The sequence below is a fragment of the Prionailurus bengalensis genome, chromosome E4 (genome assembly GCF_016509475.1).
Source record: "Prionailurus bengalensis isolate Pbe53 chromosome E4, Fcat_Pben_1.1_paternal_pri, whole genome shotgun sequence".
NCBI classification, from domain to species: Eukaryota; Metazoa; Chordata; class Mammalia; order Carnivora; family Felidae; genus Prionailurus; species Prionailurus bengalensis.
Genome location: NC_057360.1, coordinates 34,417,074 through 34,442,267, shown reverse-complemented (window position 1 = coordinate 34,442,267; position 25,194 = coordinate 34,417,074). Strand labels below are relative to the sequence as shown.

The 25,194-nt window shown below is 50.9% G+C and overlaps 1 protein-coding gene across 4 annotated transcripts in view; it reads right to left on the bottom strand.

The window, feature by feature from the left end:
- The window catches only part of PLXNA2 (plexin A2), a 206,825-nt gene that overhangs the window by 160,725 nt on the left and 20,906 nt on the right, over nt 1-25,194 (bottom strand). For 3 of the 4 annotated variants that reach the window (XM_043568305.1, XM_043568307.1, XM_043568308.1), the window contains exons 2-3: nt 20,147-21,413; nt 13,621-13,803 (exon numbers count right to left, since the gene is read on the bottom strand). In XM_043568305.1, the coding sequence (XP_043424240.1) occupies nt 13,621-13,803; nt 20,147-21,379 (1,416 nt within the window). In that variant the 5' untranslated portion in view covers nt 21,380-21,413. Of the gene's footprint in view, nt 1-6,025; nt 6,972-13,620; nt 13,804-20,146; nt 21,414-25,194 lie in introns of those variants that run through there. The other variant, XM_043568309.1, reaches the window with a different exon arrangement.

Below are 25,194 nucleotides of genomic sequence, written 5' to 3'. Positions count from 1 at the left end.
TTGTTTATGGCCTGGGACAGGCTGCCTACAAATAGCTCCCCAAAGAGTGGGGAAATGCAGGCATCTGCCATTCTGTGAAGCTCTTTCCAGAAATGAAAAGGACAGTCATAAAATGTTGCACGGGGGGGTGGAGGGTGGGTAACATGCATCATAAAAAGCGTAATGGACTAATGCTAATACACAGACTGGCTGCAGCCCAGGGGTGTCTGCTGAGCTCAGACATAAATATTGGGGAGGCACCAAGGAGACAGATTTTTTATTTCTTTGATTTGATGGTAGGGGGAGGTTGGGCATATTTTTTCCTCTGTTTCTCTGACTGTGGCCATTCCTCTGGGAATACCATCAGTCTGTCCGAGACTGAAGCTACTCTGTTTTATGGCTTCCAGAGTACCTCCTGGAAAGACTGGAGGTGCAGGAGGATCTGAGGGTGCATGATATTGCCTCTTCGGGTGAGCCAATTTTGGGTCTTGTTCGCATGAGCCAAGACCTTGCAAGTGACAAGACAACCGAACGCGGTGAGTATAATTATGTTGAATGCGTGCTTGAAGGCATATATGAGTAACCATGTACTTGTGCAACCTCAGGCTAATTTCCAATATTAAGGGACTGAAATTCTGTGATTAATGTTCTCTACCTGGTGGAAAAAAAAGCAACTGCAACTCCAACAATAGCCCAGGAAGAATCTCCATCCCCTCTCAGCTTCGGGTATGAAGAGTAGAACACTTGTTGGTTACTTAGTGAAAAGTTCAGGTACTCGAGGGTTCAACCACACACACTGTTTTCTAGGGGTTCATATGAAAAAGTACCTGCATCTCTGGTTAAGGTTGGCCGTTGGCCAATGGCTGGCTATCCACACGTTTGCCTGTAAGCATGCACCTGCACGGAGTGGTCAGACATACAGTGGATGTGTGCTGCGGAAGGCAGAAAGGAATACAAATCCTGTGTAAAAAGAGCCTCTATTCTAGGTGACGTTCAGATGGTCTCACCCCTTTCCCCACAGCCTCCAAGTACTCTGTGAGTAGTGTGGGAGCCGTTGGCCCTGACCTCAAGGATGCGTTCAGTCCAGCCAAGAGCCTGGACTACTGGGGAGTAGAAGCAACCAGCAGAAGCCACGGTACCTACAGAGGGGCAAGAATTCCTTGTTGAGCCTTTCAGTGTGCGGTGAGATGACCGAGGACATGTGGAACTCATGTTCCAGCACACCATCTGTTTTGGAGGAATTGATTTCCCAAGTGCTGTCCCTGAGCAGGGGAGGAAGATAAAGTGGCATTCTTCCGAAGCCATCGTCCTCCGTACCTGGGTCTCTGTGACAGGAGACAGAGAAGAGGGAAGTGGGGAATGTTCTTAGGTGCAAAAGACCTGTGATAAGCAATTCAGATACTTTTTGAACCTTATTATCATCTTTATGAAGCAGACAGTATGATCATCACCTTCAACTCCCAGTTTCCAAGAGGTTCAGGAACGTAGCCGGGGTCATATGCTTTATAAATAGTAGGGTTAAGACTTGAACTCAAACCAATGTCTTCTCAGGATGACTTAAAAAATATGAAAGGACACAAATCAATAAATGATGATATGGAGGAAAAATTATTTTCAGTCTGAAGGTCAAAAGAGCAGGGACTAATGCATCCCTTATGTCAACTGGTGCATATTATTATTCCAAGTGATAAGGGGGGGGTGGGGGTCACCACATGTGCTATTGTTAGCAAAGGGTTAGCGAAGCCTTGTGTGCATGATGAATCACTCAGACTGAGGGTGAATGGGGTACCGCTGAACTGGGGAACTGCTGAGAATCACAGACAGGACGCCCCAGTAGACAAACGTGCTACAAATTCACCTAGAAGAGCATCTCATCATGAGAAAGAGCTCTTTCTTTCCTACCATGTGGTGGGTTCTTTTACCTGTGAGGTTAACCAGGCTCTGTGGTCCAGAGAACTCTCTGGGTAAGGGGCCTCGGAATCAGTTGTGAGTGGGGATCTTGCCCAATCAGCTGCCTAGAAATGAGGCCCAACTGGGCCTATCCATAGGGGCTCGGCCCCTTTCAACCAAGCTTAGAGCATAAAGAAACATTCCTCTTCCCTCAGTTGACTCATAGCCATGTTACAGTCTGAAAAAGAAGCACCACTTAGCTCTTAGCCTAAGCTGACTTGTGACAAATTGGGGATTCTCAATTAGACTTTGGGAAGACCTTCCTGAGTGAGCTATCCGAGGACTTGACCATGAGCAACCACCATTGGCTCTGGAATATCCATTCCTAAAGACTTTACAGAACTGAAGACCCACCTAATTGCTGCCCACAGCATTGGGCAGGAGACAACCTTTCCTCCAGCCTCACCTTTGCTTGCTGGTATTTCAGTAAAGGCCCAATACAAATATAGAATGTATAATTTTCACATCATTCTTGGCAAATCCCAGGTGCGCCCCATTAGCAGAGTTCCAAGGATGCCATTTTCTATCAAGAAAAAGACATGCGGCATCGTAGTGCTTAGCTCAGGGCCCTATTAATAGCAATCCTAATTATATGGCTGCAAATTTAATTCATCGCAATGATTAGTGTCAGAATCAAAGGCATCAGGCATCAATATTGATGGAATTGCATAAGCCCCATAAACAGAGAACAAGCATTCGGGCCCATCCCCCTAGCTGTTAACTATTGCATTAATGTCTCTTCCAATTTTGCCAGATCAAAATGACTCCATTTTTCGGTGTTCTACCACCCCCCCAGGAACCTTTGCCCTGCCAGCTCTGAATGGGTATGACTGGCACACAAAAGATCCCAGACAGCATCTTTGAAGAAGAGCCCCGGGGCTCCCAGGGACGCACGGGTGATGGGCTGAGGCCCCACGCTTTACACGGCAGCTCTTGGCCTTGTCAGCCACACTCCTTTGTCTTCCCTTCAGAAGGCTCCCGGCAAACAATGATGCCTGGAGAAAGGGGAGTCAGCTGGGGACTGCGTGTGGCACAAAAGCCTGCCACCCCATCCATTGTGGCCCAGGCTGAGATGGGTGGGGAGGGGGAGGAGGAGGCCTGAGGGGGTGATACAAGGCAGCGTGTGCCGAGGTGACAGCTGCCGTGTCCCGGGTTTCCAGGGCACTTTTGCTCGAAGGAGTGTAAAAGCATTGGCCCTTCCGCTCTTCTCTCGTGCATCTTCTCACATCGCCCTGAAGGGCAGGTGGTAGGTTACAGATGGACCAACGGGCTCGAAGAGAAGACCGACAGGGTGCTAAAGCTAGGGGTTAACAAGGCACGGGTCTGGAGCCAGATCTGGACTCACATTCCAGCTGTCCGCTAAGTAGCAATGTGACTAAGTAGCAATGTAACTCTGTTGGGCCTCAGTGTGTTCATACGGAAAACAGACAGAATATTCAACCTTCTCTTACTAGGGTACTAAGAGGCTTAACTGAAAAAAAACCAAAAAACAAAAAACAAACAACACTTAGCTCAGTGCTTAGCACATAGTAAGTGCGAAAGTGATAACAGAACCTGCCCCCCCACCCCCCAATAAAAATCCCACCAAAAATGTGGCATGTCTAGAGAGGACCAGCATGTAAGATTTGAGACTCCCAATTCAGTGTTGCTCTGATATGTCAGAACATCTCAGCCCCAAGGCAAGCATTTTGTGGTTAAGTACACCTCCTTGCTGGCCAGGCTCAGCTAAGGTCCCCAAGGCAGTGGAATGAGGGCTCGGGGATGCTGGTCACCCCCCCTCCCCTCTCCCAAGTCAGGCCTGGAACAGAGAGCGCAGCTAGACTCTTGTCCCCAAGAGAATGACCCCATAGGTTCTGCTCAGGGAATGCTTGCATGGCAGGGAAAGGCGGAGGTTAATCTGAGGTTTCGTGCAGAGGGAATATTCTTCCACATGATAGAAAGAGAAAAGACCACAAATTGGAACTGAAGTCCCTGGATTTGAGTCTTGCCTCTGATGCTGAGAACCTGAGTGATTTTGAGCGGATCATGTCACTTTTCTGGGCATCAGCTGTCTCATCTATAAAACATAACAATAGCTATCTCACCCACCCGAAGTCTGGAGGCTGGACCAGTCTCTGAGGTCCTTTCCAGCTATAAAATCAGGGCAAGATTCTTACCTTGCATGAGGGAGTCCACCTTCTCCCTGGGGGCCCTGCCCCCTGCTGGGGCCCAACTCCTCCCCCCTCCCCCTCCCAGGGGCTGCTGTTCTCACCCACCCCTGAACTGTAAAGGTGAGAATCCCCAATTTGTTACTAAAGCCTGTCCTTCCAGGTGAAATGGGGACACCTAGCTGGTGGCAGTAACCTTCAATTTAGAAAACGACAACATGGTACAGGAGTGGAGGCTGATCAGGACAAGCACAGAGACACGCACTCCTGAGGTTCTGTCCTACCTTGGAGCCTACAGACCTTTCTAGAGGCCATGCTAGGAGGGGCATGGAATCCTAGGAAGGGCCTCAAAGGACAGAAACTGAGATCGACCTTCACCCCCTTGCGTCTCCATGTATTTCCTGCTTTTCTCAGCACACGATAGAAGGACCCAGGGTAAGAAGGCAACCAAAGTTTAAGCGGCTGCAAGAGTTCAACTTCCTCATCTTGGACTGTGGAAGTGACCTAGGTATATGCTGGGCCCACCTCCATGTGAAGTATTTGTAGCCCCGATTCCGGTTCCCCCATCTTCCCTTGATTGACCCCATGACCCCGAGCAAGCCCTTAACCTCTCTGAATTTCAATATCATCATCTGCGACAGCGCAGAGAAATATCCCGACCCTTCCTGTTCATCAGAAAATGTTATGGGATTAATGAGCTAATAGAATCCAAGGGGCCCTGGGCCCTGGAAGAAAAGCATGGTAATAGCACAGAAGTAGTAGCAGGAACACCCGTGTGAGTCACATTCATAGCAATAGCAGCAACAATGGCTGCTATTAAGCACCTACTATGCATCGATAGTATGCATTAGTAAGCATACTAATTCGATTAAGCACCTACTATGCGTCGGGCTCCGTAATCGGTACTTTACGTCTGTCATCTCTGATATGCAGAGACATCTTGCAAGACGGCATCAGTAGACCAGTTGAGGAAACTAGGCGCCCCCCGCCCCTCCCAACTCCATAGTTAATCTGAGGCAGGGTGTACAGCACTAGGATATTGTGGTCTGCTTGGGAGCATGCAAAGGACAGAGAATGGCTCTGTTCTGGTTAACTCTGCAAAGGGGCAAGAGCAACCAGCCGCTTCCCCCGGCCCCGCCCTGGGGCGGGGTCAGTTCATATTGTTTGGTGAAACTCTCGGAAAGCTCTCACTGGTGACTAATGCAGCTGGGTGCCAATGTCCAACAGGATTAGATTAGTTTGGCTCAGCTGGTCTAGTCTTCTAAATATTTTTTCCCATGACTCAGGGCTGGGAGGAAGGGGGCAGGATTCTCTTCCTCTATCTGACCTTGCAAACGTGTCACTAAAAAAGGAGGCTGATGTGACAGCGCCACTCCCCCCAAGGGAGTCAGACAAGAAGTGGGATTTGGGGGAAGCCTCAAAGATGTTCGTAACAATAACGCAAAGCACGGTTATGCCAAGCACTATAGTTTAAACGCTTTTTCATACACGACTTCACTCAGTCCTTCGGACGGCTACGCCAAGTGTTTCTTACTACCCCCACTCCACAGAAGAAATAAATTGAGGCTCGCAAGTTAAGTAACACCAGTAGTGATATTTAAGAGCAAATATTCTCGGAGAGTCGGTCAAGTGTCCAGCTTCGGCTCGGGTCATGATCTCGTAGTTCATGGGTTCAAATACCCTGTCCAGCTCTGTGCTGACAGCCAGAGCCAGGAGCCTGCTTAGAATTCTGTGTCTCCCTCTCTCTCTCTCTTTCTCTCTGCCCCTCCCCTGCTTGTGCTCTCTCTGCCTCTTTCTCTCTCTCTCTCTCTCTCTCTCAAAAATAAACAACAAAAAAAGAGCAAATATGCTCAAACCTGGCACGGTGCTATACACGGATTAATTCGTTATGCTCTATTTTGTTCTACTGGCAGTTTTTCTCTTCCTAACATACTATATATTGTGCTTACTTTTAATTAATTAATTAATTTATTTTTGGTCTGTCTTCCGACAGTAAGATATAGACTTCAATAGGACAGACATTTCTGACACTTTTGTCCACAACTGCAGACCCGGAAAACGGCACATAGTAGGTACTCGCTCATTTATAGTTCAGGAATGAATCATTTCACTTCGTCCCCATCAGACTCTCACAAGGCAAGCACTGTCACTGCTCACACTTTACATGAGGACACTGAAGCTAAGGTCAGGACTATAGCCCACAAGCTCATACGCTCTTCCTATGCAAATCGGTTTCTAACCTGCAGGCAGAACAGACCAGATGGTCCCTGGAGGTCCCTTCCAACCCTGAGATACACGTCCCATGTCCTGTATCGAAGGGCAGGCAAGGCTCAGTGGCCTCAAAGGATGTGCTTTGTATTTTCCTAAAGATGAGAGCTCTGCCCCTTAGCACATTGGCCCCTTAAATTTTCTGTGGAAACTATGTGGGTCACCTGGATTCTGTGAGCTTGAATCATTTCCCCTTCCCCCACCTCGGCCCTGAAACACAGTTTCCTGTGTTTCACCTGTCGTGAGATAAAGCCTTGAGCTCCAGGGGCCCACTCTTGGATTGCCAAGCAGCCTGCTGAACACACAGCCTGATGCCTGCTCCAGGGACGGGCCAGGACTCAAGCATACATTGGGGCTGCACAAACGGAGCACAACATAAATGAATCTGTAGCTTCTCCCCTTTCAGAATGGCTCCGGGAGATCTGGACTTCCTTCCCCGGGGTCAGCTGGGGCTCTGGATAGAAACCCACGCCCCCTCTCTCTCCACCTGTCATGGTCAAGCGGAGGGATGCGGCGGCCCGGGGTGGGGGTGTGGGGGGATTCTGTAAAAATATGCCTCCTTCCGGGTGCCGACCAAGTGCTGCCGTTCCCAGCTTTCAGAAGACCGGTTCTTGGGACCCAAGAGGCCTATAAAACAACAAAACAAACAGCGCGCTTGGCGGTGGGAGCCTGGGCAGGGAGCCAAACTCATTACCAGGGATGGGGTGGTGAGCTCAGAGCCACTACCCCGGCTCTTCCACGCAGGCTCTGGGGATGTGGGCGAGGGTGTCTGCTCCACACTACCCCAGCCCCCAGCACTGCTGAGACGCCCGAGGAGGGGTAGGGCGTCGGGTTAGCCGTCACGAGGGCCAGGAGAGCCGTGGTCTCCCAGAACTGGACCCGCAGCCCTGGTTGTTTACTTGATCCGGGGTTCACACTGAGAAAGGAGTGAATCATTTCCACTCAGAGGAACGAGTGGCTATTGTTTGGTGGGGCTGGCACAGACAGAAAGGCATGTTTCTCAGCTTTTCATCCAATTTGGCCCTCTGTCCACCAAGACGACTCCACCCCATGACAAAGCCAAGTAACAGGTTCGGAACTTCTGTGTGTTTGGGGAGGATGTATAAGTGCCAATGTCAAGATTGCCAACGGAGGGGCCGTAGAACCTTGGGTGGGATACTTAATATCTCCGTGGCTCAGTTTTCCACATCTGCAAAATGGGGCAGAGAGGTAGGGGTCCATGGCCACACGCAATTGAAGTATTTTCAGACGAAAAGCAGTATCTTGTAACTAATCAGTGTTACCAAAAAACTGAGCAGTCACCCTGGAGCTTAGGAACGTTATTACTTTGGTGCTCTCGAAGGATTCTCTCCAGCGCCTAAGCCGCTCCTGCAAAGGAGCTTCAGTTTTCCTGGCTTTGCGGAGCAAACCGTTTGTGAAATTGGAAAAAGAAGAATGGGATCGGGACGCCGGGGCTTCCTGTGGGCTGCGGACTGGAGACCTTGGGTTGGTTGGTATGTCCCTTAGGGAAAGGCAGAATTTTCCTCAAGAATTTCTCAGGCATTTCCGCGGCCATGCTGGTTAGCTAATGGGAAAGGAGGTGGTGCCAGAAGAGGCCAGGGCTCTCCCCAGAACTTGAAGAGGGCTAAGTCTCTGTGGATTTCTAAAGCCGTCCAAGAATCCTACAAACAGAGGGCTGGCAGGATGGGGGCAGGGCAGCGGTTACCTGGGCCTTTGCACCTGCTCCCTGCTGTCAGCAAACCCACATCTGATCCAAAGGAGGCAGATGGCTGGCCATGCTATTCTGGGCATCTCCAGGCAACAGTATAAACACGGTCCCCTTCTTCCACCCCGGTCACCGTCTCTGAGAGTACCGCCCACCCTCGTCCACATGTCCTTTTCAGACTCTTTTCCCTGTTACCCACCAGCAGCTCTCCCGTTTTCTTGACTCCTCATCCCGCCGCCACCCCGCCCCCTGACATATCCACCAGAGCATAGCTTCCTTCCCTTGCAAACCGGCCACATCAACAGCAGTCACTCTTGGCATCTGGTTCTATCCCAATCGGTGCAAATGGGGGTCCGGCATGCAGGCGGTTCCCAATACACGCGAGCTAAATTTAATGAGCACCTAATGTGTGAGAGATGTTGGATCTGACCACGGGAAAGGGTGACGTAAACGTGAAAAAGAGGGTCCCTGTCCTTCAGGGTCTGTGAATCTCAAGATAAGTGGACACATTAGTGGCTGCTCCCATGTCGGATGCCGTCAGAGCAAAATTACATGCTGTGAGGGGTCTGAGGAGGGTGCTATCCACAGTGCTTGAAGGGGCAGGGTAAAGGACATTTCACCAGCCCCTGAGCAGCAGGGGAGCTTTCCAGTGGGGACAGAGAACAGACAGCCAACGAGGCCCGCTGCCGTGTAAGGCCCCGGGGCTGAGGGGCTAAGGGAGGCCCGCAGGGACATAAAGCTGGGACTGAGGCAGGGAGACAAGGAACCAGGACTGTGCTCTGAACCTGGAGAGAGTCCTCCCTCCCACGTCCTGGTAGCTTTGGTCTCCTCAGCCTACCTCCTGCCCTCCTATGCCCCAGGACTTAGGCTCGAACCGCCTCCTGGACTCCTCCCTTCCAGCTGGGAAGTCCTAATCAATGAGTTTGCACTTCTGTGGCCACTATGCCTCTTCCATCTGCTTCGACATTAGCTCCCTGCCTCCCTTCTCAGTCTAGACTCTCAGCCTGCCCTTAGCCTGGGGGTGGAGGTGTCATCACAGTCCGCTGTGTCCCCCCCCTCCCCACCCCCCGCCCCGCAGAACATTCCTGCCTTCCCCTCCCCTACATCTCGCCCCAGGCCTGCCCTGCCCTATCTGTGCCCAGCACCTCTTCCTGGATGCTGAGGGCTTTCTGCTACATTCTGGGAGCAAGCTGAACCCAACCTGTGACTTCAAAGCCCACACCCAGGGTGCCTTGGCTTCCCTCTCCTTGTGCTTCCTCTCTGCCACAGCCTGCCCTTCTGCTGAGGGAGTCTGTGGAATAGTCGTGGCATAAAGATCACGTGGTGGGTGCAGGAGCCCCTCTACAGCATCCCTGGTCGGTGACTGTCCAGTCTCTGCTTACATATTTCCACTGCCTGGGGGGCCTGGTTGGTTGGTTGGTTGGTCAAGCAACCGACTTCGGCTCGGGTCACGATCTCACGGTGCGTGGGTTCGAACCCCGCGTCGGGCTCTGTGCTGGCAGCTCGGAGCCTGGAGCCTGCTTCGGATTCTGTGTCTCCCTCTCTCTCTGCCCCTCCCCGGCTTGTGCTCTGCCTCTCTCTCTCTCTCTCTCGAAAATAAATAAAACATTTAAAAAAATATATTTCCACTGACTAGGAGCTCATTCCCTCTTGAGTCAATTCTTTCCATGCTGGGACAGTTTTGGCTACCAGAAACTTCCTCTTTATAATAAGTGCAAATGTGCTTTATTATAACTCCTGCCCGTTGGTTCTATTCTGCCCTCTGGAGCCACACCAAGTCAGTCTAATTCACTTTCCACAGCTTAATGGCTAAGCACGCAAACTGGGAAACCAGATGAAGGTTCGAATCCCGGCTCTGCCATTTACTAGCTCTGGGGCCTCAGATGAATGCCTTTCCCTTGCTTGGACTCTATTTCTTCATCTGTAAAATGGAGGTGATAACAGCACCTACCTCATAGAGTCATGTCAACATTAAGTGAGTTAATAGATATGAAACTCTCAGAATAACACCTGACACATAAGTGCTCAGTAAATTATATTATCTGAAGAAAGCTGTTTTGCTTCCTCTTTCACTCTTCTTTCCTTGAGTTATTATCCTCTTAAGAATATTCTTCACATAGCCTAAGTCCAGCATGTCTCATGACCTGGAAATTCTTCTCCCGCTAGCGCGGTGAAGACTAATTAACATCAGGAAAGCTGCATCACACGGTTGGCTCCCTTGACCTTGGAGTCAGCAAAACTCCCAAGATCCTTTTCACTTGGTCTTCTCAGGGCCAGACGCTCACAGCGCTCTGCCTTGACTTTCCCCTCACCAACCTCCCAAACCCCTCGGTGCCCTCTAGACCTTCCATGCACCGTTTTGCACCTTCTCGGGGCAGCACCCCCAGGTCTAGCATGCCCTTCTCCCTCACCCATTAGTCAATTCATTCGTTTTCTGTCCCGTTCGGTCTTTAAGCAAATTCTGCTATTCCTCCTCTTCAGTAAAGGCTTCAAGGTGGGTCACACTTCCGTGGTTGGTTTCTCTGCCATTGTTCCATCCCTGGGGTGAGTCACGGCCTGTCTTATCACCTGTGATGCACTGACCCTTAGCCTAGGCCGGTATTGCACACCTTGGTTTTGAGGTCTCCTCTTTATTCTGCCTGTTCTGTCCACGTGTTTGTGACTCAGAAGGCAGGGGCCTAGTCTGGGATGCTCTGAGTCTAGTGGAGGACAGTACATGAGCAAGCATGTGACCGCACATAAGAGCACCTCATGGTCATGCCACTTCTAGTGAGTCTCCACTTCCTCCACACGTCCCCACACAGGGACATCCTGTTCCTATGGCTGCACTGGATGAGGGCAGTCTGACGGTCTGACAGATGCCTGGTCAGGCAGGGAAGAAGTGAGCGGTTCTGACGCACCCTGCTTCCCTCCCCTCTCCACGCTCTTAGCTCGTTTCTTTTTTTCTTTATTTTCCTTCCTGTGTTGAAAGAGCTATGGGGTTTGGGCCATGGTAGAGTTTCCTGGGGACATTCCACAAATTCCTCATGGGCTGTTGCTCTGGAGAGAGTGAGGGCAAGTGGGTGGGTAAATGGGAGGCCAGTGGGAGCCAGGGTGTAAGTATCAGGTGCCTCAAAGGAGTGTGGGTGGAAAGGAAGGGCGGGCTGCACAGGAGAAGGAGGGGTGTTATGAGCTCATAGAAACAGCCAAAGAAAGGCCAAGTGAAGGCTGAGAGGAGCAGCCAACTTGCAGGTTGGGACAAGCCGTGGGCAGCCACGCCCCTAGCCTTGCCCTTGAACCCGCTGACTTGCCTCCGTGGAGACTCGTCTGCCGAGATTCCAACAAGGCCAAGAGAACTTGGCTAACTTGGGTGTGTGGCTTGGAAAGCCGCCCCAAGCAGCCCCCTGTGTGTGCTGCACAAGACGTACAGAGATAGGGGAAGGTCGGCGCACGGATGGCTTTGCGTCTGGCTGGATCGTTCTTGCTTCATTCGGCCCTCGTCCGCCCGTTCGGCAAATGTCCATTCCTTAACTCTGACCCGGGACCGTCGAGAATGGAAGCACTGGTCCCTGGCTGACCCTCCTCAACAAGCCTGGGCCTGAAGGTTGTTCTCATCCTCCCTCCCCGTGCTCTGTGGCTGCTTCTTTAAGTAAAAGGGGGTGCCAAATGGAGTGTCAGGGCAAGAAGCAACTTGTCCTGGTCTCTATGCTTGGGCAACTCACTGGTTTTCTCTGGGCCTCAGTGTTTCTGCCGAGCTATGTGCGTACTGGGCCGGATGATATCCCAGATGTCTTAGAATGGTTCTATTTTTCAAAAGCACTTTCAGGGCCTCTCCCCTGTGTAAACACTTGGTGCAAGAACCGGGCAGAAGTTGGTAAATAAACACGAATAGAGCAAGACCCCCGGCTTGCACAGAACTTTCAAGAGAATAAAGGAGACCAACAGTCACACAAACGATCCAGAACAGGGAGGGAAGGCACCGGAAGAACAGGGGAGGAAACGGAACACCAGCCTGCGTGTGGGTGCCGCTGGCCCCCGGGAAACCTTTGTGCGATTTAGAAAAAGGCGGTCTCTGTGGGCAGATGACTTTGGAAGAGGAGCTCCTCTGGGTGGATCTTTAGACCTGAGGGTGCATGGCTTGACAGAGAGACTTCAGGCTGCATTTCAACTCCCTGTAGGCTCCTTGGCCCCACGCTCCCAAGCAAGGTACTCTCCACCTGGCTGAACAGGTAGACGACCCTGCAGGGAAGTCGCCAGCCTTAGAGGTCCACACTCAACGCTGCCCAGTGGAATATGCCACTTTTAATTCTCGGTAGAGTCTCCTCAGGCAACTCCCCGCTCCCCCCCATTCTGGGACGACACGGGGTGGGGGGGAGCCACACCCATACTCTCTTCCCTGTGCCTAGAGGGCAAGCCAAGGTCCACAGTCCCAGGCAGAGTAGGGGCACAGGACAGAAACAAGTGACAGCCTCTCCACAGAGCGAGAAAAGGGTTAACGGGCCTCATTATCAGGCGAACCGGAAGAGGTCTGGAAAGTTCAGCACCTCCACACAAACCTAGACCTGTTATTCTCACCTCCTCTGAGCTCAGCACAAGCAGAAGGCGGAAATTCTTCCTCAGGTTCCCTCCCTGCCACCCTCCTTCCACATTCCCCAGAGACATCTCTCTCCCTAGGCTCTAAATGGATTAGGGGGAAAGGGCCGCAGGGGTGACGTCAACATCAAAGCGTGCGATGCGGTGAGGTCTTGCACCCACGGGTGGCGGGACCGGGGAAAGGTGGCAGAAGGGTAAGCTTGGGAAAAGGGGATTAGCTGGGACCGGAAAGAATGTGGCTGCTGTAATCCCACATAATGAACCAGACGGTGCTTCGTCTCTGCACCCCAAGCACTAGACAAGCAGGCACAAGCTGCTGGTTTCAGCCTTCCGTGCTGCCGGCCCCAGCCAGCCAGTGCCCTCCAGCTGGCAGAGGGGCCCAGGGCAGGCATGAGATAAGATGTCGACTTCCTCCTGGCAGCTCAAGCCTGGAGCGGGGAGTGGAAGGGCGGGGAAGAGTCTGTGATCGTGGGAAGAGGAAAGGCAGGAGAGCGGTAAGTCACCCAGCCACCCCAGGCCCTCATCAAAGCAGCACGATCCTTTGCCTGGGTCCTTGGATGTGGGACCCATGACCTGCTTCAATCAGGACGCAACAAAGACTTCTGACCAGTACAATCAACTCTATAAACCGTGGGAAGGGATGTGTGAGGTGGGCGATTCATAATAGAGATGGTCAAAGCATCGGTTCTACTTGATTTGGAGATAAAGGATGATTCTATTTCCCTCCCTTCGGGTGATGTACCTTCCTAATCCCGTGAAGTTTGGGCAGTACTGAAATATGCTCACGTTCCCTAGACACTCACTCACTAATGACTGGAAGAAGCAGCTAGAAGAGAAGCCACAAAATTAACCCCTACCGACCCACCCCCATGCTAACCCCCCTGCCCAAGAAAGGGAAGAGGTGCCTGTGTTAAATGTCCACCAACAGCAAGCTTCCGGAAGGGGCTCTCCGCTAAGGAGCTGAACGGCGTTGGGGTGTCTGGGTTCACAGACTCTTACCTTTTTCAGCTTGCCACTCTTCGTCCCCACAAAAACCACGCTGTAGCCATTGTAAACGTAGGAGGCCACTGAGGTCATGCGGTCCCGGCTGGTGGTATACAGGGTCAGTCCCTCCACTGGAGTCGAGCCTCCGAGAGGCTGGTTGATGTCCAGTCCACAGAAGTTGTCATCAATGGGGACGGGCTGGAGGGAAGGGAGGGAATTGGGGTGAGCGACAGCAGAAGTACAGCAGAGTCCCTGTACGAGCCCGCACCCAACCACCAGCCCTAGGGCACAAGGCCTCACAGAGGTACAGACGTGGGGTTCAGGAACCTAACATACGCCTCAAACAAAAGCATCTCACCAACTGACTCACAAATCCCGCGTTGGCTCCTGCGAAACCAGAGAGAAGGATCCGTAGCCTTTATCACACTATATTGTAGCCACCCATCTACCCTTCTGCTGAGAGATCCAGGGGCGACTGGGAAAGCTGATTTCGGGCACTCATTTTCTGATCATTTTAATGTCCCTGCGGACCATACCATTGTATAGGGATCCTGCTCTTTAGACAGAGGAGATTCAGTCTGGAGGCAGCGTCGTAGGATTTCTACCAACTGGAGAGGGGTTCTTGTTTGTGTCTTGGGCGGCAAGGTCTCCCTTTAGGCATAAGGAATTTTAAGCCATTCAATTATTCACCCCAAGCTATACTGGGGATAGAACGAAAAGGGTCCTCGAACATGGGACAGGCCCTTATACTTTGGCAAAGTTACTTAAGTCACATAGACCTCAGTTTCCTCATTTGTGATACTCCTTGACCATTTTTCTGAGGAGCAAACGAAATAACCTGTGCAGCAGAGATTTTGTTAAATTATACAATTTCTACTGTCGTACATGATAGGTTTTCAATAATGTTCATGTAGATATAAATAAAAGATAATTCTACAGGCGATATTCTTCCCATTACCAGGTTTTTGAAGGGACTGGTGGTGTGCCTGTATAAAGAGTGTCTTTCAGGAGTGCCTGCACCGGTCGGTTGGGTAAGCATCCAACTCTTGATTTGGGCTCAGGTCATGATCTCTCAGTTCATGAGTTCGAGCCCCACATTAGGCTCTGCAGTGCAGAGCCTGCTTGGGATTCTTTCTTTCCTTTCTCTCTGCCCCTCCCCTGTTTGTGTGCACACACATACTCTCTCTCTCTCTCTCTCTCTCTCTCTCTCTCTCTCTCTCTCTGTCTCAAAATAAATAAACATTTAGGGGTGTCTGGGTGGCTCAGTCGGTTGAGCGTCCAACTTCGGCTCACGTCATGATCTCACGGTCCGTGGGTTCGAGTCCCATGTCAGGCTCTGTGCTGACAGTTCGGAGTCTGGAGCCTGCTTTGGATTATGTGTCTCCCTCTTTCTCTGCCCCTTCCCCAATCGTGCTCTGTCTCTCTCTGTCTCTCAAAAAACGAAAATAAAACGTTAAAAAAATTAAAAATAAATAAATGAATAAATATTTGTTTTTAAAAAAAGAGTGTATTTCGGTGGACACTAGAGCATCTATGAAAGACGATCACCCTGAGCAAATGAAAGAATAGCTTAACCCAAAGGGGGAAGACCTGAATTCTAGCCTCTGCCCTGCTGCTTAAGTGGCTGTGTAAACTTGGAACAGTCATATCCTCTTCGGGGGTTGGGAACACGGGATATTAAGTGGATTATTTCTAAGATCGCATTCAGTTAACAAAAAAGACCATGCTCCTGGAGGAGGGGGGCCGCCAAAGGGTTTGTCCTGCCTGCACAGCGCCTAGCCTGGGGCTGGGCCAGGAGGGGCCTCCGAGGCACCCCGGTTGACGCACAACCAAGAATCCCACGGGCAGAGGCTGCAGACTTTGGGCCAGAAAGAGCCCAGAGTCTTGCAGCAGCTGCTCCTTCTGGGTCTGAACAGGTATTCCGGAGGGGGGAAGGAAATGACTACTGTGGGAAACATAGAAAGCATGAGGGAGAAACCTGCAAACTGTCTCCGGCTTCCTCCTCTCACCCTTCCCAGGGAACAGCAGGCTGGTGCATCACTCACTGACAGTCTATTTCCTTGGAATAATTGGTTTATGAGCTGGGGCATGTGATGGCTAAAATAGGGACTTCCCTTCCATTCCCTTCTCGGATCCAACGGGAATAGAGACTCACGCCTTGTGATTCCTTGGTGTTCTGTAGAGGGCTGATACTGGTAGGAGGAGTTGCCCTTGTGTGTGTGTGTGTGTGTGTGTGTGTGTGTGTGTGTGTGCATTCTTTAGGAAAGGGACTGATATTCTGGTTAAGGATGATCTTGAACAACTCTAAATAATGGGGAGACCCACACAGCAGAAGGGATAAGTTCCTCGAGAAGGGAGCAAAGCAGTGGCCTGCTGGACAGCTCACGAGGGATGACTGTGTGCGTGTCTAACTACAGTGGCATCACGCTGGTGGCTTAAAATCAGCTGTGGTGGGAGTATTTGCACCAGGAAAATTGGCTAATGCTTCTAATTAAGTGTCCCCAACCCACCCGGACTGCCTGCAGAGAACCAGCCATTTAATATTTATGAGCATATCACTAGACCGAATGATGGAAATGTCTAGTTCCCTAGAAAGTCAGGTTGCAGGAATCAGTTACCACTTTTTAGGTTTTCCACTTTCCTTTCTCATCCCTACACCATAGGCAGCAGGTACCCTGGTAAGACACAAGAAATCTACATTGTGGTCCTGTTTCTACCACTAATTAGCCATGTGACTTTGGTATGTCATGGGCCCTCTCTGAGCCTCAGTTTTCTCATCTATAAAGTGAAAGTATTAGACCAGGTGATGGTCAAGCTTTCTCTAGTCCTGAAAGTTCTTGATTCAAGGCTTTAGCTTCCTTTCCACAAAAGGGCTGGTAAGGCTGCAGAGTCTGGGCACAGGCATAGCCCAAGCCAGTTTCTGAGTAATGACGACAGAAGCAAAAAACCTTGCCAGTGATTGTGGATTTCTCTTTATCGTTCCTGATTCTAGAATCTCCAGAACAGTAAGGGAAGTGGTTTTTTGAGTTTTTGTTTTTGTTTTTTGCGTTTTTTTTTTTTTTCCTGAGCCCCTGGAGTTGGCTGGTATTTCTTTCTCTCTTCTCTAAATTGTCAGGTGTTTCCAGACATCGGAAGCCCCTTTATCTTTGCCCAAATGGTGACAGCTTGAACTACGGCTTTCTTTAGCAGCAGCATGGCTAAACAGAAAGAGCTTGGACTCAGAAGTCAGATGGGCTGAACTGAACTCAAACCCCTGCTTGGTCATTTATAGCTGTGTCGATTTCAGCAATTGGCTTCATCTTTGTGAGCCTTTGTTTTTCCATCTGCTAAAGGGGGGTGATCCTCTTTACTTCATAGGGTTATACTGAGGATCAAATGAGATCAAATGAGATGACACTTAAATTGCCCAGCTCAGTCTTCAGTACATAGCTTCCACTCAAGGAGTGACAGCCCTCTTCCTTATCCCTTTTGTAGGGGCAAAGCTCAAGTCCTTCATCTGAGAGCTCCATGCTAGTCCAGAGACTATGTTAAAATTAAGCCCTGGGACCACAGCTTCTCTCACCAATCCTTAACCCTCTCCAAGGCCACCAAAGATTTCTGGATGCCCAGGTCTGGGACTCCTTAGATGATAAGGATTTTAAGTGGCTCTTCTTACAGCTTCCCAGCCCACCATGCTGTAAAGTTTGCACCAGAGGAGTGTGATTTTCAGGGGTGGGGCAGGGGGGCTGATGAGGGGCTGTTCTTTGAGACCCTGGTCCCGCCTACTGTCACCTCTCTCCCAGTGCCTTTGCTGCTCTTTGGTCACTAGCCCGGGCTTGTCTCTCTGCAAGCCACTGGAGCCAGAGAAGGGTGGTGGCTTCCTCTTCCCTCTGGCTCAGAAGCAGGCAGGAATCAGCGGTTTCCTCCTGACAAGGCCCCCTCTGGGCAATGGGAACCAGGCAGGACTCTGCAAAGGGGGTTAACCCTTGCATTCCCTTTCCGCTTTTTCTCACTGGCTGGGGACCCCAGGTTACAGAATTTCAGGGCCGTAAAGAACTCTGGAGATTATCCAATTCACCGTCCCCATTTAATAAAAGTGAAATAACAGCAAATAACTGTTTCTTTGTTATTATGGTTAATATTAATAATTATAACTTCCATTTACTGAATGCTTATTAAGTGTCAAAGGATTGCACTAAGGATTTTACGAACATTTTCTATTTGATCTCCATAATAATCATACATGAGGGTATTATTAGCTCTATATTAAAGATGAAAAAATTACAGCTCAGACCAGGTACATAGCTTGCCCAAAGTGATACAGTTTTGAGTGGCAGAACTGATTTTTAAGTACAAATCCGTTGGACTTCAAAGTCTATTGTCCTAACCACTATCCTATCATACCAAGCAAATGACGCTGTGACTAGAAGCATAGACTAGGCATGACCTGTCTTCTTGCTTTAAGAAGTGACTTTTGGTCCTAACAGTAGGCTCCCTCGATTTAGGATACTCAGAAGGCCATATGGGCCCCTTGGTCTCAGATTTTTTCCCCAGGCTGCAGATCCAGAGTCTACAGCACTTTGCACAGAAATCTATCTTAGCACTTGTCACACATCACAATAGTTAACTAATAATGGTAAACCTAACCTGGCCCTAATCTTTGTGATGTATTATCTCATCTGATCAGCCCATGAGGCAGGCGGTATGAGCCCCATTTCGCAGATGATAATGTAGAGATGTTAAATTACTTCTGAAGCGAGGAAGTGGCACAGATAGAATCTGAACTGTGATCTTTGTCTCTGAAGTCCAAACTCGTGGCCACTATCTCCCTCTCTTTATCGCTCCCTTTCTCTCTCTCTCTCCCACTAGATCATGAGATATTGTACGAGTAGTTATCACATTGTTTTATGTTTGCATCCCCAGTGCCCAGGACAGTGCTAGGCACTCGGAACATTGTCAATACCCTCTTATTAAATGGTTGGATGGATGGATGGATGGATGGGTGATGGATGGGTAGAGAGGATGAATGGAAGGATGGAGAGAGGGATGAACGGATGGATGGATAGATGGGTGGATGGGTGGGTGCTGAATGGATGGAGGGAGGAATGGGTAGGCAGATGGATGATGGATGGATGGATGGATCACGGTGGTGACCGCTTAGACGGCATCTTGACCCTCTGTCAGGACAGTGTTTGCCACGGATGTTTTTACATATGCTGTCCTCAGGTCTGGATCCTGAGCCTCCCTTACTCTCTTCTTTTCCCTTTGTCCAGACTCCTGATTCTTCTTCCCCAGTCTTCAATCTACCAGTCAAGCTTGACTCCTTTCCTGCTCCTCTAACTTACATATCCATTTGCCTCCTCGGCTCCCTCACTTGTCTTCCCAGTGGCCCACAGAGCCCTGCATGTGGACTGATCTGGTCCCCGTCACCACTGACCGGCCTCATCCCCTACCACTCTTTCTCCCGAGTGCTCTCTACTGCTCCTCACACACTCCCAGCATGCCTTGAATTCTTTGTTCTTGCTGTTCCTTCTCTGGAATGTTTTCCCTAGATATCAACATGACTCACTTCCTTACCTTCCTCAGTCTTTGCTCAAATGCCACTTTTCCAATGAATCAACCTTTTTGGGTATTGCCTCTCCCTCTTCCCTACTTTATTTTTCTCCACAGTAATTACTGACCTCTGACAGACGACACACCTTATGTATTTATTTATCTCACTGCGCTGATGAAAGATCCATGAAGGCAGGGAACTTTGCTGTCTGGCTCACTGCTGAAGCCTGCAGTGCCTACAACAGTGTGCCAGGTATGATGCAGGCACTATACATATACACACATACACATGTACATGTATATATATACATATATGTACACACATATATGTATATATACATATACACACATACATATATAGATATACACACATATATACACACACATATACATACACACACATATATATGTACATATACATATACACACATACATATATATACACACACATATATATACACATATATATACACACACATATACACACACACATATGTACACACACATATATATGTACATATACATATACACATACATATATAGATATACACACACATATATATACACACATATATACACACATATATATGTGCATATACATATACACACATACATATATAGATATACACACACATATATATGTACATATACATATACACACATACATATATAGGTATACACACGCATATATATACACACACATATATATGGACATATACATATACATACATACATATATATATATATACACACACATATACATACACACACATACACACACACACATATACATATCAATCATAATGACTCAATGGATCAACAAACATGCCCCAAGTGTCTGGTATAGGTCAGACTCCGTGTTACTGGTCACAACCAGATAACAGGAACTTGAAAACCTCTCTCATTTCAGACTCCTGCTGGATACAGCAGGGTGTGCAATGGCGCGCCGGCAGGAAAGAGGCTGCCGGGACCACGGATGGGGACGAGAGTGAGGCGAGCGCCTCCTTACCGCCTTGGTGCACTGGACATCCTTCCCCAGCAGCCAGTTGAGCTCCAGGTTGCCCTCGCCCTGGTAGCAGGACTGCAAGCGCTCCTTGATCTGCAGGTTGATGGCCCGGATGGGGAAGGCACAGAGGGCAGAGTCGTCGGGCGGGTGGTGATACTGCTTCTGGCCTTTGGAGAAGATGGCAAAGAGCACGTCATCCTGGCCGCTGATGTTGAAGGCCTGGGCCAGGGAGTCCCCGGGCTTGGCGAGGTAAGCGGCCTGCAGGAGGCGGTACTCCACCCCGGCCCGCGTGCAGCCGAAGGGCAGGGACACGTAGGAGTGGAACTTGGGGTCGTCCTTGCAGAGGCGCACGATGCGGGATGTGTAGAACAGGTCCCCCGCCGAGTTGATGGCCACGCCCTCGGGGGTCTCGGGCTGCACCGTGAGGAAGTAGACGAAGCCCCCGCTGGCGAAGCCGTAGATGTAGAAGATGTCGAAGTGGGAGACCAGGGCCAGGGTGTCGGAGGGGATCTTGATGAGGGAGGAGACGAAGTCGCTGTGCAGTTCGTAGTCGAGCATGGCGGAGGACTCGGGGTCGCGGGGCAGCTTCCTGCTGGACAGGGTCGGGAAGTAATCCTGCTTGCCGTCCACGGCCGTGCCAATGAACAGCTTGCCGTCCTCGCCGTCGGAGCGCACGATCACGCCGTACATCGTGCCCGTCTTGTTGACGCTGGACAGGTAGTGCTCCTTCTTGTGCGAGGGCTCCACCAGGATGAAGAGGTCGTCCAGGCGCAGCAGCTTGCACACGCCCTGGTAGAGGCTCCCGCAGGCCAGCAGGCGGTTCTCCGAGTAGTCGATGATCAGCAGCTTGTTGACGTTGTTGGTGAGGGTCAGCACCTCGCTGCAGGGCTGCACGATGAGGGGCGGGTAACAGGACTTGTTGTCCTCTTCCGGCCCCGTCTTGTGAGCCACCTGGATGGTCAGGTTGCCCGTCAGCTTGTACACCCGGTTGATGGCCCCCACGTACACCGCACCCGTGCCTCGGTGGACGGTCAGGTGGTTGAAGGTCCAGTCCCGGTTCTCCGAGTGGAAGGTGCTGAACTGAGGAATGCCGGCCGCCCCGGAGGCCAGCAGCACCCAGACCACAGAGAGCAGGACCACAGACCAGCGGTCAACCTCTGCAGCTCGTAGCCAGGGCCTCCTCTGTTCCATTCTGAGTGGGGCAGGGACGAGGACACAGATCCTCCGGGTTCTCATCTACTCCACCTTCCCGGCCGGCCCTCACATGATTCTGGAAAACACAAGGCAGGGTGGTCAGACTGAAAATAAATCCTGGGAAGAGGGAATAGGATGGCCTGACCCAGGGTCCCAATCCCGACTAGCTCTGAGTCTCTTCCTTCTGTATTTTGGTTTTTCTATTTTTAATATACTTTCCCCCCTCTTTGGGATGTTCAGGGAATCCTGTTATCTATTTTGGTCTCCAGCCTTTACGCTGTAAAATACATTTTTTTTTTTTTTTTTTTTTTTTTTTTTTACTTTACAAAGCATCTCTATTTCTGTCTTCTTAAGACATCGTTTTTTATCTCAGAGAGGTTAAAAGACTGCTTAAGTTCACCCAGCCGGTCGATCCCAGCATCGGCACTAAGGCCGGTCTTCCCTACCCAGATGTCACGGCTGTCCTCTCCCTGTCGAGTGGAAATCTCGCCTGTTTTTTAAAAGCTTGTTTAGAAGGCCTTCTTCCAGGCTCTCCAGGTCAACTACTCCCAGAGTCTGATACCGCAAATAAAATTCCTTCTTAGTTCAGACTTCCAGCCCCTCACACGCTGCATTTCATTACCTTCTCATGCTCTGTGCTCTACAGGGAAATAGAAGAGGTGCTCATCCTGAAAAACTGCTTCCCACTGCCCCTCAGCCTCGTCCTCTCCAGAAAGAAGAAGCCCTGATGGTTAGCTGTTAGAACTTGTTAGAAAAATGAACCACACAGACACTGTCAGGACTGGGGTTTCCACATGAACCATTCGGGAGCCTGAGGAGCCCCAGGGAGCAGGGTGGATCCCCTCCACCCTGCTTTGGGATGGTGGGGGGGTGGTGGCAGGGATGGGGGGGGTCGTTCTGCCTCTCCGGTGAGCAGGTGGCCGGGTCGGGTAGAAATGACTTCAACTTCTGCTTCTCTGCAGGGGCAGCACGGGAGGAGGCAGGCCTCCTTGCGGAGGGGGACTGGCTACCTGAGTCCCGCGTTACCTTCCTGGGCAAGAGTCCTGGGTTTGGAAAATGTGGGCGCAAAGGGAGGCGAGTCGAGGATCAGCCTCATTCAGCCACTGCTGGGGCCCCGCGACTGTTTAAGGATTCGCGAAGTCAACGCCAGGCCTCAGCCTGTCCTATCTGAAGCCCAGTCGCCCTCCCGTCCTGACTCCTTTGCTCCTGTTCCTCTGATCCCCAAGCTCTAAAGCTTTTTCTGTATTCTACGGAAGCTGCCCAGAAGGGCACGGTGGGGCTCCTGTGGAGAGCTTCTAGACTCCCGGGCAGAGGATGAGACAGTCGAGCCTGTCCCATCTCTAAGCACCGTCTCTGACTTCTAGGGACAGGGACAGTGGCTGAAGCAGCAGGTGGCAGCAGCAGGAGGAGGCAGCGAGCTGTCTGGCAGACAAATCTGTTCTCCAGCTGGACAGACTGTCCAGCAACCTTCTCAGGCAAGTCCAGACGGAACTCTGGGCTCAGGGGGCGGCAGGAATGGAAACACCCGTACCGAGGATGGAGACTTTGCTCCAAGGCGGCTTAGGAGCGTCACGTCCCCTTCGGCCCCCTTAATCTGGCCGGAACGGGTTAGAATCAGAACAGGCGCCACCTTGGAAATCCGCACAGCGTTCGCTCTGTATCTTTAGAAAGGCCCCTCCTCAAGGCCCAACAGCCACCGTGGTGCCGGAGGGAGGCCCCACCTGACGGCCCTCTTCCAGCCAGGCTCCACTGGGGTGCTCTGGGGTGACTCATGAGGCCCCAGGCTTCCTTGGAAAGAGGAAAGCAACAGCGGCATGAGGCCCAGGCTGACCTCAGCGACTTTGACACAGCCCTTCCGGCCCCACGCGCGCACCGGCAAAGCCTCCTGACAGACAGAGCTTTCGGTTTGAAAACCAGAGGTTATTTTTTAGCTACGTCCTGGGGCCAGTAGCAGGACGTGAATTCCTCAAGAGGAGCTGTGGAAAGGAAATAACAGAATGCTCACGTTCTCCAGCCGGCCCCCGGGAACCACGAGAGACCATTCCGAGCATGTCCCCGTCTCTGGGTAGAAAAGCTCTTTTGGTTTCAGGCAGAGTGCGGTCTCCCACCAGGAGCTGTGAGGAGGGTGGTTAAGTGTCACCACCCTGCACATGGGGTTTGGTCTTTCAGAAAGTGTGCTCTGAGACACCCAGGCACCGAGCTCTTGCCTTCTCCACAACACGCCTGCACATACACGGTCAGCCCGTGGCTGGAGGAAGAAGGTTCTGGGAGCAGAGATAACTTCAAAGGACACGGTGTGAGGTTAAGATCAACCACCTCAGCCCCCTGCCCACTATCCACGGGAGGCAGTGTGAATAGGGAGTGGCTTTTGTTGTTAGGCACACTTGGGGGACACATCTGGGCCCCGGGGCAAGTCAAGTCTCCCGTCTCTTTCTGGCAGACTGGGGGCGATTATAGAATCTACCTCTAAGGTTGTCATGAGAGTGAATGAGATGGCACGGGGACCTCTGAGCACGGCGCCCGGCGCACGGTGAATGTTCAACCGGTGTCAGCCGTGATTATTATCACGGAAGCCTCTCGAGGAGACTGTGTTTCAGGAATCCTGCCAGAGCTCTTGAGCTCCGTTATTTGTTCATATTCTTCCTTTCCATGAGAATAAACATTGCGGGTAGACCCCTGAACCCTGGCTCTCTCTGACCCAGTGAAGCCTGAATCGCGGGAAGGGAATGGATCCACGGTGATCTTCTCTATAATACTATTGCACAAGTCCCAACATAGCTCTCTGCAGCCTGCAGGGAGGCTGGTGGAGGTGCAGAATCCTGGGAGCTATGAACTATGAATGGGAAAACTGGCCCGATGCCTAGAAGGTATGAAGTCATGGGGCAGGAGGAAGAGCCAGGGATTCAAATCCTCCCTGTGTCACCCAGGAGTACTATGGCATTAATCTTGTTTGGCATCTCCCTGAGCCTGTTTCTTCATCTTAAAATAAAGGGGGCTTGAATTAACCAGTTTGTAAGATCTCTTCTTTCAGGTGAAGTGATACCTTGAGCTTCTTTCCTTTTGCTCCTAGAATGTGTAATTGAGACTGAGGTCCTTCCAGGCTCCCTGGTAAGGCTGCTTAGGCCAGGAGTTCTCACCAGACCACCACAGTGGGCTTTTCCCTCTCGTTCCTCAGTCAGCATCTGCTCTGGGACAGACAGCCCCTAGGGCCTGTGATCTGGCAGCCGTGGGCCCTGGTGAGCTGGGGTTAAGAGGAGGCATGATCTGCCATGCAGGGCTGGCCAGGGGATGCTCACAGTCCACGTTGGGAGTGTGGCTTTCACAAGGACAACAGACTTAACAGCCAAGTTGAGAGCTTCCGCCTCTCTATGCCAAGGCTGGTTATTACCAGGTAGCCATCCCAAAGCGGGGCCCCGCTGGCAAGGATTGAGTCTCCTGTCTGAGTTCAGCAGAAAGCAGAACGGTTGTGCCTCTGGTGACGGGCAGTGTGCTCTAATGGTTAAATGCGTGAGCTCTGAACTCAAGATGCTTGGATTCAAACAGAGCTGACAGCTGTGTAAACCTGGTCAAGGTCCTCAGCCATTCTGTGATGCTATGTCACTATCTACATAACATGGGATTAGTAGCGGCATCTACCTCATCAGATTATTACGATGAAGTCAGTTAACACAGATAAAGCGCTTGGAGTGACGTCCAGCCCGTTGGAAATGTTCGAGATACATCAGCCCATGCTATTAATAATTTATTTGTCAATATTTCCAGCTCTTCTTGAACGCCATCACTCCATGATCGGTCTTAGAATGAAGTTTCCATCCTCGGTTTGGTGGAAACCAGTGAGCATGTGCCTACGACTTGGG